This window comes from Arvicanthis niloticus, chromosome 14 (genome assembly GCF_011762505.2).
Source record: "Arvicanthis niloticus isolate mArvNil1 chromosome 14, mArvNil1.pat.X, whole genome shotgun sequence".
Taxonomy (NCBI): domain Eukaryota; kingdom Metazoa; phylum Chordata; class Mammalia; order Rodentia; family Muridae; genus Arvicanthis; species Arvicanthis niloticus.
The window spans coordinates 53,223,071-53,239,677 of record NC_047671.1 but is presented as its reverse complement, the minus strand read 5'-3'; the positions used below and the strand labels follow the sequence as shown (position 1 = coordinate 53,239,677).

The 16,607-nt window shown below is 42.3% G+C and overlaps 1 protein-coding gene across 6 annotated transcripts in view; it reads left to right on the top strand.

Annotated features, from left to right (window-relative positions):
- Positions 1-11,412: 11,412 nt before the first annotated feature.
- The window catches only part of Apc (APC regulator of Wnt signaling pathway), an 89,387-nt gene continuing 84,192 nt past the window's right edge, over positions 11,413-16,607 (top strand). For 2 of the 6 annotated variants that reach the window (XM_034518271.2, XM_076912846.1), the window contains exon 1: positions 11,413-11,780. In XM_034518271.2, coding sequence (XP_034374162.1) covers positions 11,616-11,780 — 165 coding nt within the window. In that variant the 5' untranslated portion in view covers positions 11,413-11,615. The remainder of the gene's footprint in view (positions 11,781-16,607) is intronic. The other 4 variants (XM_034518272.2, XM_076912847.1, XM_076912849.1 and 1 more) reach the window with 2 other exon arrangements.

Sequence of the window (16,607 nt, the reverse complement as noted above, 5' to 3'; positions counted from 1 at the left end):
TTTGTTCTTCCTTTCCCTTCTGTCTCTGCTTCCCTCTTTTGAGTCCTATATCCTCTAGATTTTCTTTCATCTGCTGCTACTGTGCTATAAAGGATCAGGGGTAGGATCAGGCGTCCATGGCAAGCTGGGCAGACAGAAGACAGATACTGACATTTCACTCATCTGTCAATGAGGTTAACAGTGTGGCTGGATCTGACAAAGATATCTGAATGCCGAAAGAGTATGTGTTCGTCTATCGTGCCATTCATAATATAGCAGTCAGAGAGGGACACATTTTAAGTTTAATTTACAATATTAACATATTCTCCATCACCAAATGATTTATTTACAAAGCAATAACTAAGCCCAGGTTTGGACCATTTGTTGGTACCCATAATGCAAAGAAATACCTAGGTTTCAAGATACCAGTGTGACACCACTGAGCATGGTTATGAAAAACAGTGCCCTGACACATCATGCAGAAGTCTACCCCAAAAATACAAAAGATGGAAGAGTAGCCGGAGTGTGGGAATAGAAATGCAGTAAACTGACTGAAAATTGACGGCCTTAAGTAACCACTCGTTTTCAACGTAATTATAATTGAATTATAATTCGATATCATTTAATCTTTAATAATGAATGTCTTTAATGGCCAGCCCATTAAACCTCTAAAATTTCACAATCAACTCTCCCCATCAAGCAAGCTCCAGCCTACTGAAGATCCTGATGCAACCCTAAGGACCCTTTCCTCATCCCAAAATTCTAGCACAGCAGTGGCACCGTGAAGAGAGACAGGGTGAGTGGTTGTTTCCCTTGGACCTCACTAATCATAGACTGCTGCTGGGGCTGCCGTAGTTTTATAGATACCCCCCCTGAATTATTCAGACCGGGGGCTAGAGTTGAATTATCGATGTCATTAGTCAAATCTTGAGCTGTGTGGGGACATGGTTATGGGGTTCAGTGAAATCAATGGATTCTTTTTCTTTGTTCAATTTCATCCATTAAAATCTTCTAGATTTTCATGGCAAGGCAGATCTAAAATGTACATAAAAGAGTAAACATTAAAATGAACTTAGACACTTCTCAGGAGGAAAAAAAAAGAATTCTATATTCTATTTTGGAGGTTTGTTGATCTTGTGTTGTTTTGGTTTTGTCTTTTGGGATAGAATTTCACAGAGCTAATTTGCCTTAGAACTTGCTATGTAGCCAAGGATGACCTTAAATTTTTTTTAAATGAATTCTGCATTCTTTAAATATGTATTTATTTATTGTGTGTGTGTGGGGGGGCAGAGTGCATGAATACATGCTCCCTGGATCCGTGTGGAAGTCAAAGGACAGCTTGTAGCAGCAGGTTCTCTCCTCCACTGTGTGGGTCCTGGGGATCCAACTCGGGTCTTCAGGCTTGGTAACAAGGCCCTTATCCACAGAGTCATCATAATGGTCTCTGTCTTTCTTATTTGTTTTTTTTTTTTTAAAGAATTATTGCTGATGGAGAAATTGTTATTCTGAGCTGTTGTTTATGTTAAAATAAATCTGAAAAATATTCATCAAAAATATTAACAATTATCCTAGATGGTAAGTTAATTTTTTTCATGCTGATTTTTTCTGAACTTCCAATTTTTGTTTTCAATGAATCCATTACACTGGTAATATAAAAATGAAACAATTTTTAGTAACCTAATAATCTAACTGCACTGCTGTTGTCTCTTTAAAGGCCAGAAGGATTAAATAGCATTGTCAGTAAAGGCCAAGAGAAATAAGCATTACCGTGCTTGATTTTGTTTAAAAGCCAGATATCCAGGAATTGGATATGACTAATTATCAGCTTCTATCCAGATGGAGAGCTTTCCTTTTCTGTATCATTAGATGGAAAAGAACAGCATCTCTGGCTGCTTTATTACATCTGACTGATGAAGTTGAAACACATTCAGAAATCGGTGGAGTTCAGAAAGGTGGTATATTGTATAATACATGAGAGGTCAAGCTGGGTGTGGTGTGCACAGCTTAGTTCAGTGTCTGGCAGGTTCATGTGGGAAATGCACACGTGCACTCACACACAGGCACATGCACACACACACACATATACACACACATGTACACACACACCTACATCTGCTGCCATTTTCCCCTCTCTCCTCCTCCTTCTTCCTAGCTCCGCCTCTTCCTTCTCCTTACTCCTCCCACATTAGCTCCTCCCAAAATACCGAGTTTACTATAGCGTGAAAGATACCACTACACTTCCCTTTGGTGAAATGGAGGGAGAGCTATTGCGAATGTGGAGATGAGGGCAGAGAATCAGGGTGACTGAGGCTGCTTTTCCAAACCAATCAATTTAAAGACAAATCCAGGTCACGTTCTAGTCTTGGTTCATCAATCACTCTGTGTCTTCATTTGTCAAACCCCCTTAGTAACTGATAGAACACGGTCTCATTCTCAACAGTCATAGATTTATTTACCTTATGAGCACTTACTGTCCAGGAAGGAGATCCACATTTTATTATAAATGAGGGTTGGGTCTTGACTGATTCATTTTCTGCATCAATTGGTAAAGATGCTATGTGAATTTTCTTCTTTAGCCTGCTGATATGTAATGCGGTTATATTGATTGGTTCATGTATAGTTAGGATAGATAATAGCTATTTATTTGGTCATATTGTGTACTTTTTAAATGCATTTTTATTTGAAAAGCTAGCACTTAGTTGAGAATCTCTGTGTCTAAGTTTATGAGAGATGTTGGTCTCTAGCATTCTTTTACTGAACTCTGTGTGGTTCAGGGTATCAGAGTAGCAATGGACTCCCAAAGTGAGGTGAGAAGTATGCCTGCCTTTTCAGTTTCCTGGAAGAAATTGCAGAAAGCTTGTATTAAAACTTTTCTGGGGCTTTCCAGTTGAAAACATCTGTATCTTCTACAGCATTTCAACGGCAAGTTCAATTCTTTTAATGCATATAAGGCTATCCTGTTTCATCTTATTTGAGTCTCGGTAGTTTGTGGTTTTTATACATTTGGTTCATTTTCTTCTAAAAATGTTAAATTTACAAGTCTGACTGTGTCTGCAGCACTCTTGTTTTCTTCTCATGGCCACTGGAACTGTAGTAATAGCCTGTTACATGACAGACATTGGTGGTTTTGTCTTTCCCATTTTATTATTTCAGGCCCACTAAAGGTTCACTAGCCAGGTTTCTGTCATTAATTGTTACACTGATTCCTGCGTGTGTCTTTGTTACTTCTTTAAGCTTGTTTTTGGGGTTATTTCATGCTTTTGTTTTTTTCATCCTCTGGATCCTGAAGACAGGGTTATAGATGATCATCCTGAGACTTTCTAATGTGATCTCATCTTCTTTCCTTTCTAAAACATTTATATGTTTATTTGTGTATAAAGGCATGCTTGCCACAGCAACGAAGGGCAGAGGACAACTTGCAGGAACCTGTTCTCACCTTCCACCATGTGGGTCCTAGAGTTCAAACTCAGACACTCAGGCTTGGCAGCAGACCCTTTGCCCTGTATTCCTCTTTTCTGATGTAATCATTAGTGCTGTGCATTTCCCTTCAAGAGCAACAGCTCAGCTTTGTTTAGAAAATTTTGATGCTTTGGGTTGTTTTTTGTTTGTTTGTTTTTTACATTTCATTCAGCTTATTTTTTTTTTGTTTTTGTTGTTTTTTTTATTTTTTTATTTTCTCTTGAGACCACCTCCTTGGCAAAATTTTGTTTAGAAGTGTGTTGTTTAACTTCCACATGTAGAGGGTTTTTCTGTTGCATTTTTCTCACTGATTGCTTTAAGGTCAGAGGCCAGATCCTGCATTGTTGGCCTTCTAGCCCATAAAACAATCTATTATGGTGCTTGAGAAAATAAAATGCACTTCATTTCGAGATCTCTCTGGAATGCTGGGATCGCACAGTACCAGTTTGTGCCACCACGCCTAGTGATTTTCTTTTAGAAGAGTGACTCTGTAACCCACTTCTGCCTTTTTATGTATGTAACCATGACCTCTGGCACAGTGCCTTTGTGTTATAATGCCAAGAGAGCTTGACTGTTGTCCCGGAAGCAGTTCCTCCACCATAGCAGTTAGCAATAAGATGGTACCCATAGCAGTGATTGTGAATAAACATTTGCAGCCCAGGCTCAGCTTCCCATGGTGGACCTCAAGATCACTGCAGCCATTCTAGGAACACCTGACACAAAGGGACTGTGACAGAGCATAAGTCATACTAAATAGAGATAATGCCCTCAACGAATTGTGTTCTGGGTGTGTTACATGTATAGCTTTCACACACACACACACACAGTGATTATATCACTTAGATACTTCCATCAACTTAGGGCCTATCCACGTGATTGTCTATGACAATTAATATTTATCGGTTTCATCAGAAGGGACCCTGCTGCTGACACTTTAGCTGTACAGAGATGGGGGGAAGTAAACATTGAAGTATCAGCTTCTGAGATGTCTTTAAAACCTTATTATTACAACTTCCTAGCATATACAAAAGTAGTAAGAATAATATCATGAATAGTTGTGCTCACCATTCAGTTTCTAAAATTATTAATTTTCTTGCTTTTGATTGGATGCTTTAGCTCAACACACGCGCGCGTGCACACGTGTGCACACACACAGAGAGAGAGAGAGAGAGAGAGAGAGAGAGAGAGAGAGAGAGAGAGAAGAGGGAGAGAGACCAAATCTCATGTATGCCCTTCTGTAGGCATCTAATGAAAAAAGGTATGAACGCAGCAAACATTATTATTTCAACCAAAGGAGAATTATAGGCCATGAAAAAAGAAGTTGCTCCTGGATCTAGATGGCCACCAACAGGTTCTCAGGAGAAAAGGGCTACTTAAAAAAATCAACACACTTTCTAACACGTCCAAGCTGAAACAGAATAGAAATATCTAAAATACACATTTTTCTCAATTTTTATCCCAGAATTATTCTTGGATTCGGTGAAATCTTCCAGCCTCTTTGTTGTTTATCAGTTCATCTAACCATATACTCAGATTTATTTATATCTAGGTCACATTTCTTGAATGTTAATTAAATATGATAGCTAATTTTATATATCAAGTTAACTAGATTATGGAATTCGCACAGAGCCAGTACCCCACTCCCAGCCCCCACCGGTTTTGTCCTATACTGGTGTCTCCTAAAGAGATTTGCTTTTGAATTGGTAGAGGAAATGAAGGTGAATGAAGTTCCCCTCACCAGTGTGAACTTGCTCCTGCTCCACTGTTTGCACATAGGTACTTCCTATGTTCAGATTCAAACTTATACTCACATTACGCTCAATTCACAGGCTTTGAGACTCACTGAATTGTATCACTAGATGTCCTTCCTCCTTGTGGACAACAGATTATGAGTCTTCCTGGACCACTACAGACTAATTCTTATAATGAACATACACTCACACATGCATACATGCACACGCTCAAGCACACACATATGCACACATACAAACATATACACATACATAAACACACACAAATGCACATGCACACACATGTGCACCCACATGCACACACACATGCACACACAAATGCATATATACACAATCACACACACAAATACACAATCATACACTCACAAACACACACACAGACATGCACACACACGCACGCATGCATGCACACATACAAACATATACACATACATAAGCACACACACAAATACACATGCACACACATGCATATATACACAATCACACACACACAAATACACAATCATGCACTCACAAACACACACACACACAATTCCTTCTGTTTCTCTATGGGCCTTCGAATAATATATCAGGTGCTAGGCACTTTCACATACACTGTTTTATGTAATCTTTGAACTGAGGTAGCTGTTATCATTCCCATTTCTGAAGGTTGCACAGAGAAGACGGAACTACTAACTCACGTTCAAATATTCTCCTTGTCATCTACACTTGTATGGGTTTTTAAAATTTCAAAGTGCTTCTTCAGAAATACTACTTTTATTTTCAGAAGTATCTACGTTTTACAAAATAGATAAATTAATGGTAAAAGTCCTGAATCTATCTTAATTTATCTTTCATGTGAAAAACTCTGTCTTAACTCTCTTCCTTTGTTTAGGAAATTGTCCTTCTCATGAGGCAGAAGCTGGTCTTGCTATTGAAAATGAAAATCTATATACTGTACTTATGTTCCTGGTAGATCAGTTTGGAGCTGTGTTACTAAATATTGTAGCCACTCACCACACATGACCACTAAGCACTTGAAATGGGGCTAGTGTCCATGTTGAAATATTCGGACATATTGAGTTAAATAAAATACATTCTTAGGTGGCTAGAGAGATTGTTCAGTGGTTGAGAGCTCATAATGTTCTTGCAGAGTTCACAGCACCCACGCTGGGCATAGGTGTGTACCTCTTCCAGCTCCAGAAGATCCAATGACCTCTCCCAGCCTCCCAGAGTCCTATACTGTGTACACAGCCCTTCTCCACATATACACATAATTAAAATCTTTAAAGCATATAATTAGGGCCGGACAGTGGTGGAAAGTGCCTTTAATCCCACTGAGGAGGCATAGACAGGCAGATCTCTGAGTTCCAGAACAGCCTGGTCTGCAGAGTAAGTTCCAGGACAGCCTGGGCTATATGGAGAACTTGGAAAAAACAAACAAACAAAAAAACTAAATAATTAGAAGTCTATCTGTTGTTTTAAAATATATTTTTATTAATTTTTTGAGACTCTTACACATGTATGCAATGCATTTTGATTACATTGGCCCCCAACTGCTCCCCCTAACTCTTCTCAGGTCCATTTCAGATTCACTCCCTACCCTCAAGCCCCTCCTAACTGGTTTTCATTTTTTTTTTTTTTTTAAATAATCAAGTCTAATTTGTGCTGTCCTTATATTCAAGGATGTGAGGCCACCCACCAGGGCTTAGTTAACCTGCCAGGGGCCACACCTTCAAAGAAAATTGACTTGCTCTTCTCCATAAGCTATTAACCTTCAATGGCCCCTCAGCTCGGGGTCCAGGCTCATGAGTTCCTCCCCTCTGCAAGCTTGCTTATTGACCAGATTGATCTAGTGCAGACAACCACAGCCTCTGTGAGTTCATGAGCACAGCAGTCCTGTTATGTCCAGAACACACTGGTTTACTCTGCTTCTCCCCAACCTTTGAGTCATACAATCTTCGTGCCCCCTTTTCTGCAATGTTCCCTAAGCCTTGACTTGGGGGTTCACTTGTGACTTTCAAACACCTTTCTTAATGTGGTTCTTGAAAGTCTTAAACTGCCTTAGGTGGCTTGCATTATACTTCTGTTGGACAGCATGAAACTACAGGGTTAGTGGATGACTGAGTTGTGTCAGTCATTTGTTACCATTGAGGTGGAAAGTGAGGGTTGTGAGGCAAAGTGACCTGTCCATTCCACTGGGAGCAGTGCTGGTGATCACAGCTGTGTCTGGTTTGGGGGCACCAGAAACAACATTGACCACCTAAGTCACCAGGTACCACATTCTCACTTTAGCTTCCTACACCCAGCAGTGGCTGCAGTAGAGGCTTCATGGACCCGCTGTGAGCACTGTGATGATTGTTGTGCATGGAGACCCTCTAGGTACCTAAGGCCCTTCTAAGAAATTCTTTTCCTGTGCAGGCTCTTCATGAAGTTCCCTTCTCTGTCCTCATTCACAGGTCTTTCCTCCTTTCAGCATTAACAGTGAATAAGAGGCAAGTCACACACCTGTCTCCTGCTAGTGATAATCTCACAGTGAAGTGTCCGGTCTTCTCAGCCATACTGTAGAAATCCCTGTGGCAAGCATAACAGTGGCCCCATCTGCCCATAGGGAGTAGCACTGTTAGGAGGTATGGCCTTGTTGGAGGAAGTGTTACTGGGGGTTGGTCTTTGAGGTTTCAGATGCTCAAGTTAAGCCCAGTGTCACCCTCTCTTCCTGCTGCCTGAGCATCTGGATCTAGAACTCTCAGCTCCTTTTTCAGCACCATGTCTGCTTGCATGCTGCCATACTTCCTAGCATGACAACAATGAACTGAACCTCTGAACTGTCAGCTATCCCAATGAAATGGTTTTCTCAGGTCATGGTGTCTCTTCACAACGATAAAAACCCTAAGACAAAGCCTGCGTTTCACATAATTGTTCTCATTACCTGTCAGACCCCCTTGGTGATATCACTCAACAAACTACTTGTTATCACTACAGATCTCGGAAGCAGGCAGGGAATCTCATCATCCTTGTTTGTAGCTAAGGAAACTACTGCTTAGTGACCAGCATGACTTTGGCAGCTGGTTTGCTGTCAAGTGGGAGCAGAAGCTCCATGACCTACTCTCTGTCCTTCAATCCAGGCTCTGCTGCATAAATAAAATGGTGTGTTTATTTCCTAGGGCCACCATATAAATATCATCGGTTGGGCAGCATGAACCAGTGGGTGTACTCATAGGTCTGAAGGATGTACATCTAAAATGAGGGGTCAACAGAGCATGTTCCCTCTGGAACCTAGAGGCAAGTGGATCCTTGCTTGCCTTATCTGAGTTTCTGATGGTTTGCTGGTGACATTTGCCTTTCCCTGGTTTGCTGCTGTATTTCTCCAATCTCTGCCCTTGTCCTCACCTGAATCAGTCTCTGTCTCTGTCTTTGTCTCTCTCTCTCTCTCCCCTCCCTCTCCTCCCACCACCTTTGTCTTCCCTCGATCACCTTCTCATACAGACACACTCATTAGGTCACTTCCCTTTGCTCTTAGGATCTGCAGTTTTAACTTAATTGTATCACTAATGATCCAGCTTTCAATTGTGATCACATTCTCTGGTGGTTAGAAGTGGAACCTATTTGTGGGTGAGCACAATTCAACTCCTAACAGATGGTAAATGTAAGGAAAGGCTGTCACAATTCCATGATTTGCTTCAAGGACTACGGTATAGTGAGAAAGAAACCAGAGGTGAGTGTCAAATGGTCCCATCTACTCCTTGGTTTATATAGGGAGTGACCGAGTCCAGATAGCCTATGCCATCATGAATTTCATGCATCTCTTACCTCATATGAGGGCTGGTACCCACAAATAAGATCACAGCTTTATCCTAAGCAGCAGCTCTCTGCAGCCATCTCAAACAAAACTATGTGAGAGATCAACAGAAAAGGAGGTTGTTGCAGTGATCCTGTAACTCTTCCAGAAGATTGTTGTCTTTAGGGTCTAAGGAACTAATTGGAGTCTGGGTGGAAGGGCTGGTCAAACACATAAAAGACGCCCAACCAAGACGTGGTGCATAGGACCTGCTCCATTTCCCCGGTATTTCTTCTTTCCCTGTACTGATAATATATGTAAGTTTTAAATAAAAACACAAAAGTTTAAAAATGAAAAGTGGTAAAATGAGTGAGTGTTCCTCCCGTCTAAGAGAAAAGAGGGTTTCCAGTCAGGAGCCCAGTGAGAATCCATGCAAGAACCTCATAGGATGGGCAGCAGCTCAGGTGTCTAATGGAAGCCAGTGGCAGTGCCAAAGAGGCTGCCTCCAGATCCATTTCCCCTAAACGGAAGGACATGCCTGGACACTGGGTCAGCACGCTCTCTAAATGTTTTCTTGGTCAAGTGACATAATCACTTTGTATGATGTGAGGGCAGTTACCTAGATGGGCTGTGGTAAGCGTTAAGGATCTACCTTAGTACAGTACACATACGATAGCCGTCTCACTCATTTAAACCTTTCCTTTGCCCACCCCTACAAATATAGTCAGTATAATGTCTACCTAGTGGTCTATTGCCTCGACATATATAAAAGGTGACTTACATTTAATTTAAGAAGCCAGTAGGTGAAAAACAATACAATACACCACTAACTACTTAGGTTCAAATATCCACATTCATTAATTCAACAGGTATTTATTGAGTAACCCACCTTCCTCTCCCCCCCTCCCCCCCACCCCCCACCCCCCACCCCCCACCAGTCATGGTGTTAAAAATGAAACACTGTCCCTCTCTTAGGGACTTTACTGTTTCGTCAGGAGACAGTAAGTAAACAATAAATACATAATTTAAAATCATAGCTAGACACTGTGGCACATGTCTGTAATTTTAGCACTTGAGAGGTATAAGCAAGACAATCTGAGGTGCATCTGAGGACAGGCTAGGGTATTTGAGGGCCTCTCTCAAAAATTAAATAAAAATTGAGGGGCTAATTACAGTGACATAAACCTATAATATTGGGGAACGGAGGCAGGTGGATCACCTGTCAAGGTCAGCCTGGTTTAATGTGATACCTTGTCCCAAAACAAAGGAGAGGACGTTCAAAAACATCCTCTGTGCCGTGGAAGAAATGACAAGGTGTGGTGACAAGGAATCATGCCCAAGGCAGAGAGGCAGATTTAGTTAGGAAAGATACCTGTGTGGCCTGTCTAAGGTGGCAATTAAACCAAAACGTGATGGATAACAATAAGTCAGACATGTAAAAGACACACGGAGGTCTCGTGGCTAGTCAAATCTCTACGTCCAAAGGCAGTCAGGAGCTAATGCATTAGGAGCTGTAAATGGGAGGTCCAACGGGCTGGAGGGACCACTTGGAGTTCCGTCCAGCCTCATACCCGGCCCGAGGCCCTTTCAACATGGCCTCTCACACATTTTAGCACTGTCTTCGAACTCTACTTTTATTTGTCCGTCTTCCCTCACAAAGTCATTCCACCTGAAGTTCCTGTTTTTCTGTCCCTTTGACAGCTCTGTTCCAATATCTTCCCAGGGCATCTGGTCAGTCAGTCTTAGGGTCATATGTCACTTGTGGGAAGAAAGAGATTGCTCAACACCGTCCCTTGGTGTCCATTTTCTTTTCCTTGTTTGCTCTTTTTCTATTCCTTATCACTACCATCATTTTCAGCTTTACTTTTTTTGTGTGTGTTTGTTTGTTTTGTCTATTCCTTTATACTAGAGTGTGGATTCCACGAGTTTATATTCCCCAATACTGTAACCCTAGAGCCGGGATCAATTCTATAAGTGTTAATACTCAAAGAAAATTATGATAGACAGTTAATGCAAGGCAAAGAACTGATAGCTGTTTGAGACAAATTGGGGACGTCCAGAAGAGGTAGGTTTGGAATTAAAACGGGAGAGGACGGATGGCTGGAGGGGCACCTACAGAACAAAAACTGGTTTCTGTCTTCCCCACTGGGTTAGGAACTCCCTTTGCTCCAGGGCCTGTATTCACTCGTTTTTTCTGTAATCAGTGCCTAGGGCGTTTGGTGGATGCTTGGTATGAACGGATGCTCACAGATAACCGTAGTGTGCACAGAAAAAGTCTACTGATTTGATTTCAGTTCAATTGGGAAAAGTGAGTTGGAGACTCAGGACCCCCGAGGCAAAGAACAGAAGAGACCAAGCAAATACCGCAGAGGCAGGGCTTTGGCTGCTGCGGCTGCGCAGACCAGTCCCTCATTCCCGAACAGCGGGACGCCCGCCAGCCGCTCCCATTACGCGTGCGCACTGTCTGCTTCCCGCCTCCAACAAGATGGCGAAGGTCCTGTGCTGAGGGGGCGGAGTGTGGCTGCCGGAAACCCGGCCGCTACCTTGGGGGAGCTTCGGGCGAAGGCCCGGGAGCAGCCGACCGAGGCTGGCGCGATGCTGTTCCCGGGAAGCTCAGTCGGCTACCGCTGAGGAAGGTGGAGCGAGGAGTTGCCTTTCCAGCGCCCCCTATGTACGCCTCCCTGCGCTCGGGGCCGGTCGCCGCGTTGCCCGCCTCCGTACCGCCCGTGACTCTCGGGGCCCGGAGCTCCGGCGGCGGCCGGGGTCGAGTCCCGGGGGAGGGGAGGCGCCCGGGCGGCGCCCGAGCTTGCGGCCGCGGAGCGAGCGTCTGGCAGGTGAGTGCGGCTGCGCGTGCCGGCGACTCCCACCCCGGCGGCTGCTCCGGGACCCGACCCGGGCGGCCCGGTTCCGCCGCCCTCCGGTCTGCACGCTCCGGACCTGCCCCTCTCCGGCCTTCTGCTGGCCGCGGGCTTGCAGGTTTCCTTCCTGCGGGCGGGGGTCGCGACCCCCACCGCCGTCGCACCGTTCCTTGTTTCGTAGGCAGCCTCGCCCTTGCTAGCAGTCTTCTATCCGCTCTAGGTGCGTGGGTCGTCCAGCCCGTTTCATTCGTGTTCAACCTTTTTGCTTCCTTTAAACAAAAACCAAAAAACCAACTTTTGTTGAGCTCTTGGGAGGATTATCTGAGCCTGGCTTGTGGAATTGCAGAGGAAAGGCTGGTTGTTTAGGGCCGGTGGGATCTGTTCTTGAGAAGAGTCCCGGTAGACTAGGATGGGTTAAGAGCCCGACTCCTGCCTAGTGGATCCTACGATGGCAAAACGATTGTTCGCTTTTAAATCATTCATCTCTGTCACTGGCTTTGGTCTCAGCTTTTGAGACGGAGCGTTAGGTTTTGTAGATCCACTGAAAGAATTGGGGAGTGATATGTTCCTTAAAAAACAAAGACCTTATAAATATAAGATAATACATAATGGCACAAGGAAGGAGTGCTTTCTTTAGGTATTATCCTAAGGAGCGCATTGAAGCTTTAGAATTCCTAATGTGCAAGCCCTTTGTTGTTGTTTTGCTTTGTGTTTTAAGAAAGGACTGGTGGAGAAAAGCTTTTTAAGTTCAAAACTGCTCAAATTTCTTGTATTCTCAGTTGTTACTAGTGCCTAACAGCCCTTGATAGTCTCTATAACGTGGGTTTGTGCCAACCTCAGCTGCCTCGCTAGGGTAGTCGCGATTACCAATATGAAAAGCTGTCCCAAGTAATTTAGGAACCTTGCCTGAGTTTGCAAGTGCAAACTGCTCTATCAGATTGGCAGTGGAGGAAGTTGTCTGGTATTTTGTTGCCTCTGTCCCATTATTAGGATGGGTCAAGAGGCCCAACGTAGGATTAAAAATACTTAGACATTGCCCTATGAGATTGCAAATGAGTGGGGTTTTGAAAGCTAGTTTAGAAGACTGGCGCATTAGCTCAGTGGTAGAGTGCTTGTAAGACTGACTCTGTTCATTCTCTAGGATTGTAAAAACAAAAAACAACAAAAACTTATGAGTTAAAGTTTTAGAAATAGAATTGCCCACCTTAAAAGAAAAAAATCTTTTTGTATCTTATATCTCATTTGTTGATTGTTTCTCTCTTCCAGTACTGAAGACTACACGCTCGTAGGTCTGTCTGTCTGTCTGTCTGTCCCTCCAGTGCTGTGCTTTCATTTCACTTTGAAGGGACAATAGGGAAGCTGGGCCTTCTAAACTCAGTGGCTGAGAAAATCTCAGCTGTCTGAGGTGTTTGTCCTCTGTTTTCCAGGGCTTTGTTTTCATTACTGTCTCCTTATTTGCTCATATTTCAGAGGAGGAGATGTGTTTCAGGAGCAACTCTTTTCATCTCTCTCTATTCAGAACTGTCCATTATCACTGTTTAGAGGCCTCTCTCAGTCTCTCCCTCCCTCTCTATGCTGTATACATGTTATTGTTTTCCACTAAGCTGCCAGATACAACTCTAGGAAGCCCTTCCAGATTCCAAATTTTCCTTCAGGATTCTTTCATCCAAGGACTCTGATGTAGTCAGATTCTTTCAGTCTTGATTTTGACTTGTGTTAAAATTATTTATTAGTGCCTGTGGTCATGTTACCACTTAAGACTATTCTATAATACTCACCTTGCATGGTGGATCTAGAGGGAGTTAATGTATATGTCCCTGTAAGTGTTTGCCACTTCTTTATTTCCATCTTTCATTTTCACTATGATGTCACTATGAAATGCAAGCCCTTTACCATTTCACTGTGCTGTGGGGCCATCAAGATGGGTCAGTAAGTAAAGGTGCCTGCCTTGGAATCTTACAACCCGGTTAGCTCCCAGGACCCACATGGTTGAAGGAGATAGACAATTCTTGCATGTTGTCCTCTGACCTACATCGCACACAGACACACAATAAATAAATGTAATCTTAAAAAAACTTTAAAAATCACTAGAGAATGCTAAGCACCAAATACAATAACAGTTTCTCTGTCATCGTTGGTTTCTACAGGCAATTTGTAAATTATATAATACTCTATAGTAGTAAATTCTTCATGTTCTACATTGTGCTTCCTGGTCCCTTGTAAGTTTTTTGTCTGTCCTGCCCTCTTTCGACTTTGTTCTTCCCGCAATCCGTGAATCAGATAGGCTGCTAATAGGATTGACAGACAAATGTGTTTGGCTCTTATCATTGGCAGATGCACATGTAGAAATCACAGGAAGTGTGGTTTGTTTACAGATTGTGTAGTCAGTGCTGAAAGTCCATTTTCTCTCTTTCTCTTTTTTTTTTGTAAACAGTATTTTCCTGTTTGAGTTCTTTGCTCAAACTTGCTTCTCTCCTGTTAATAATGTTCATCTTATGGCCTTCATTTACTGCCAGAGGAAGTTAGAAGACTTTTCTTGTAGACATTTCCCAGAGTCCTCAGCTCTCCTGGGGTTGACCAGTACAGATCATGCTGTTAGGTCTGGAGAGTGGCGGTTAGGTAGGAGTGAGTCCTCCCTAAACATCAGGGCTGTAGCACAGCATGGGGTGGGGTGAACCGGGTCCTAGAAAGGGAACTCTATGTTTGTTGGTGTGTTTTCTTGGTGATCATGCCATTTTTTTCTTTATGATATAAATCATTTCTGTGTGGGTTTCCCTGATTTCTGGATCTTTATATTTCACGTCTACTGTTTGCTGTGTATTCCTATCTTAGATGTGCTACTAAGATTCACGTGACAACAAACTGAGTCAGTTTAGCCTGCATCTCTCTCCTATGGTGTGTTCATATGTGCTTGTATGTTTATGTTCTCTTCCTCCCAATTTCTTTCTGTAACCGTTTTCTCTCAGTCCCCAGTTTTGAATCTTATAGTCAAGTAGGCTCCTCCACTGCCCATTAGTTGTCAGCTCTTAACCACATATTAGTTAGGCTCAAGTTACAGGATACTTAACCGGGTGATTTAATCAGTATCTCACATAAAAAGATGACCAGATTTAGAGGACCCCATAGCTAATAGTTCAGCTGCACAGAAGGTTCTCAAGGACCAATCTTTCTGACAGACTAGTCTTAGTGTGCTAACCTTTGAACATAGACATATAACGTCATGGTTCTTTATGGCTCCTTTTTCAAGAATCACTTAATTGTTTGGTAGCCAAAGGCAAACACCTCGTATCTCTTAATTAGGTAAGTAAACCTTCCACAAAGGGCCTGTATCAATCAGGTGTCTCTCCTAATTGTAATATTTGGAAAATGCATTTGTGGTGGTTAAATGTAAGAAGAGGCTGAAGAGAGAGTGACATATAGTGTCTGTGGCATACTTCTACATTGTTCTGTGGAGAGTTAAGTTTTAAAAAGAGAATTTTCAAATGACAATAGCTTAAAACAGTTTATCTGCACATTGTTATAAACCATACATAGGCTTTCTGCCAAACATTTTGATAACTATAAGTAACTGTTTAAAGTAGATTCCTGCATAAAATTTTCAAGAATCAAATAGCCTGTCCTCTCTCTGAGCTTACATTTTAGTAGAGGACATGGCCAGCAAACAGTGTACATCTGTGCACAGGTCATGTTTAGCCTTAAGTCACACGGGTTCCAGTGGTAAAACTCATTACTCTGGATAAGTTGGTGAAGGACCTGAAGTAGTGGCAAAGTCATGGAATGGTCTACATGGGTGATCGTCTGTATTGTCCTTGTCTGGATTTGAAATCAACATTGCACTTAACTTTGTAAAATCTCTCTGCTTAGAAATAATTTGTACAAAATCAGTTGAAATTATTTCTTTCTCGAATGCTTGAATGCTTGTTTTGATCCAGCAGAGAAGAGGTCAGGGTTCTAGTGATACCTTTGTTGTTTTGTTAGATGCAGTCATAGGTCTGGGAGGTTTTTTTTTTGTGGAACAGTTTTCACTAAAGGTTTTGCTAATTAAGTTTCTCTCTCTTTTTCTCTTCCCGTCTTTTCTTTCCTTTACTGGGGATTGAACCCAGTGCTTCACACAGACTAGGTACAGTCTCTACCACTGAGCCATACCTCAGTGCTTGATTTCTCATCTGTGTGTGCAGGTGAGTGTGGAGCTCAGAAGTTGGCCTCTGGTGTCTGTCTGGAGCCATCTGCCTTGCTTGAGACAGGATCTCACTGGAACAGGAATCCCTGGGGCTTCCTAATTAGGCTAGGATGGCTCCCAGTGAGCCTTAGGGATCACCATCTTCTTGCTTGCTGGGCAAGTACTTTACTAACTGAGCCATCTCAGTCCCTGTTAATTAATTAATTTATTTATTAATATGTATTAATATATTATATATTTTAATAATATATGCTACATATTATATCATCAATATTATTTAGAGTACGGCATATATTTACTGAATCTTATATTTCATATGAACTTTTATGTACGATCATTTTTACTGATCATAAAGGATCTGAAGCACATGCTTTAGAATGTCCTCCTATCTGCCTGAGAGGTCTTTATTTTTCCATTCTTTTTTTTTTTTTTTTTTTTTTTTTTTTTTTTTTGTTTTTCAAGACAGGGTTTCTCTGTGTAGCCCTTGCTGTCCTGGAATTCACTCTGTATGTAGACCAGGCTGGCCTCGAACTCAGAAATCCACCTGCCTCTGCCTCCCAAGTGCTGGGATTAAAGGCATGCGCCATCACTGCCCGGCTATTTTTCCATTCTTAAAGGATGTT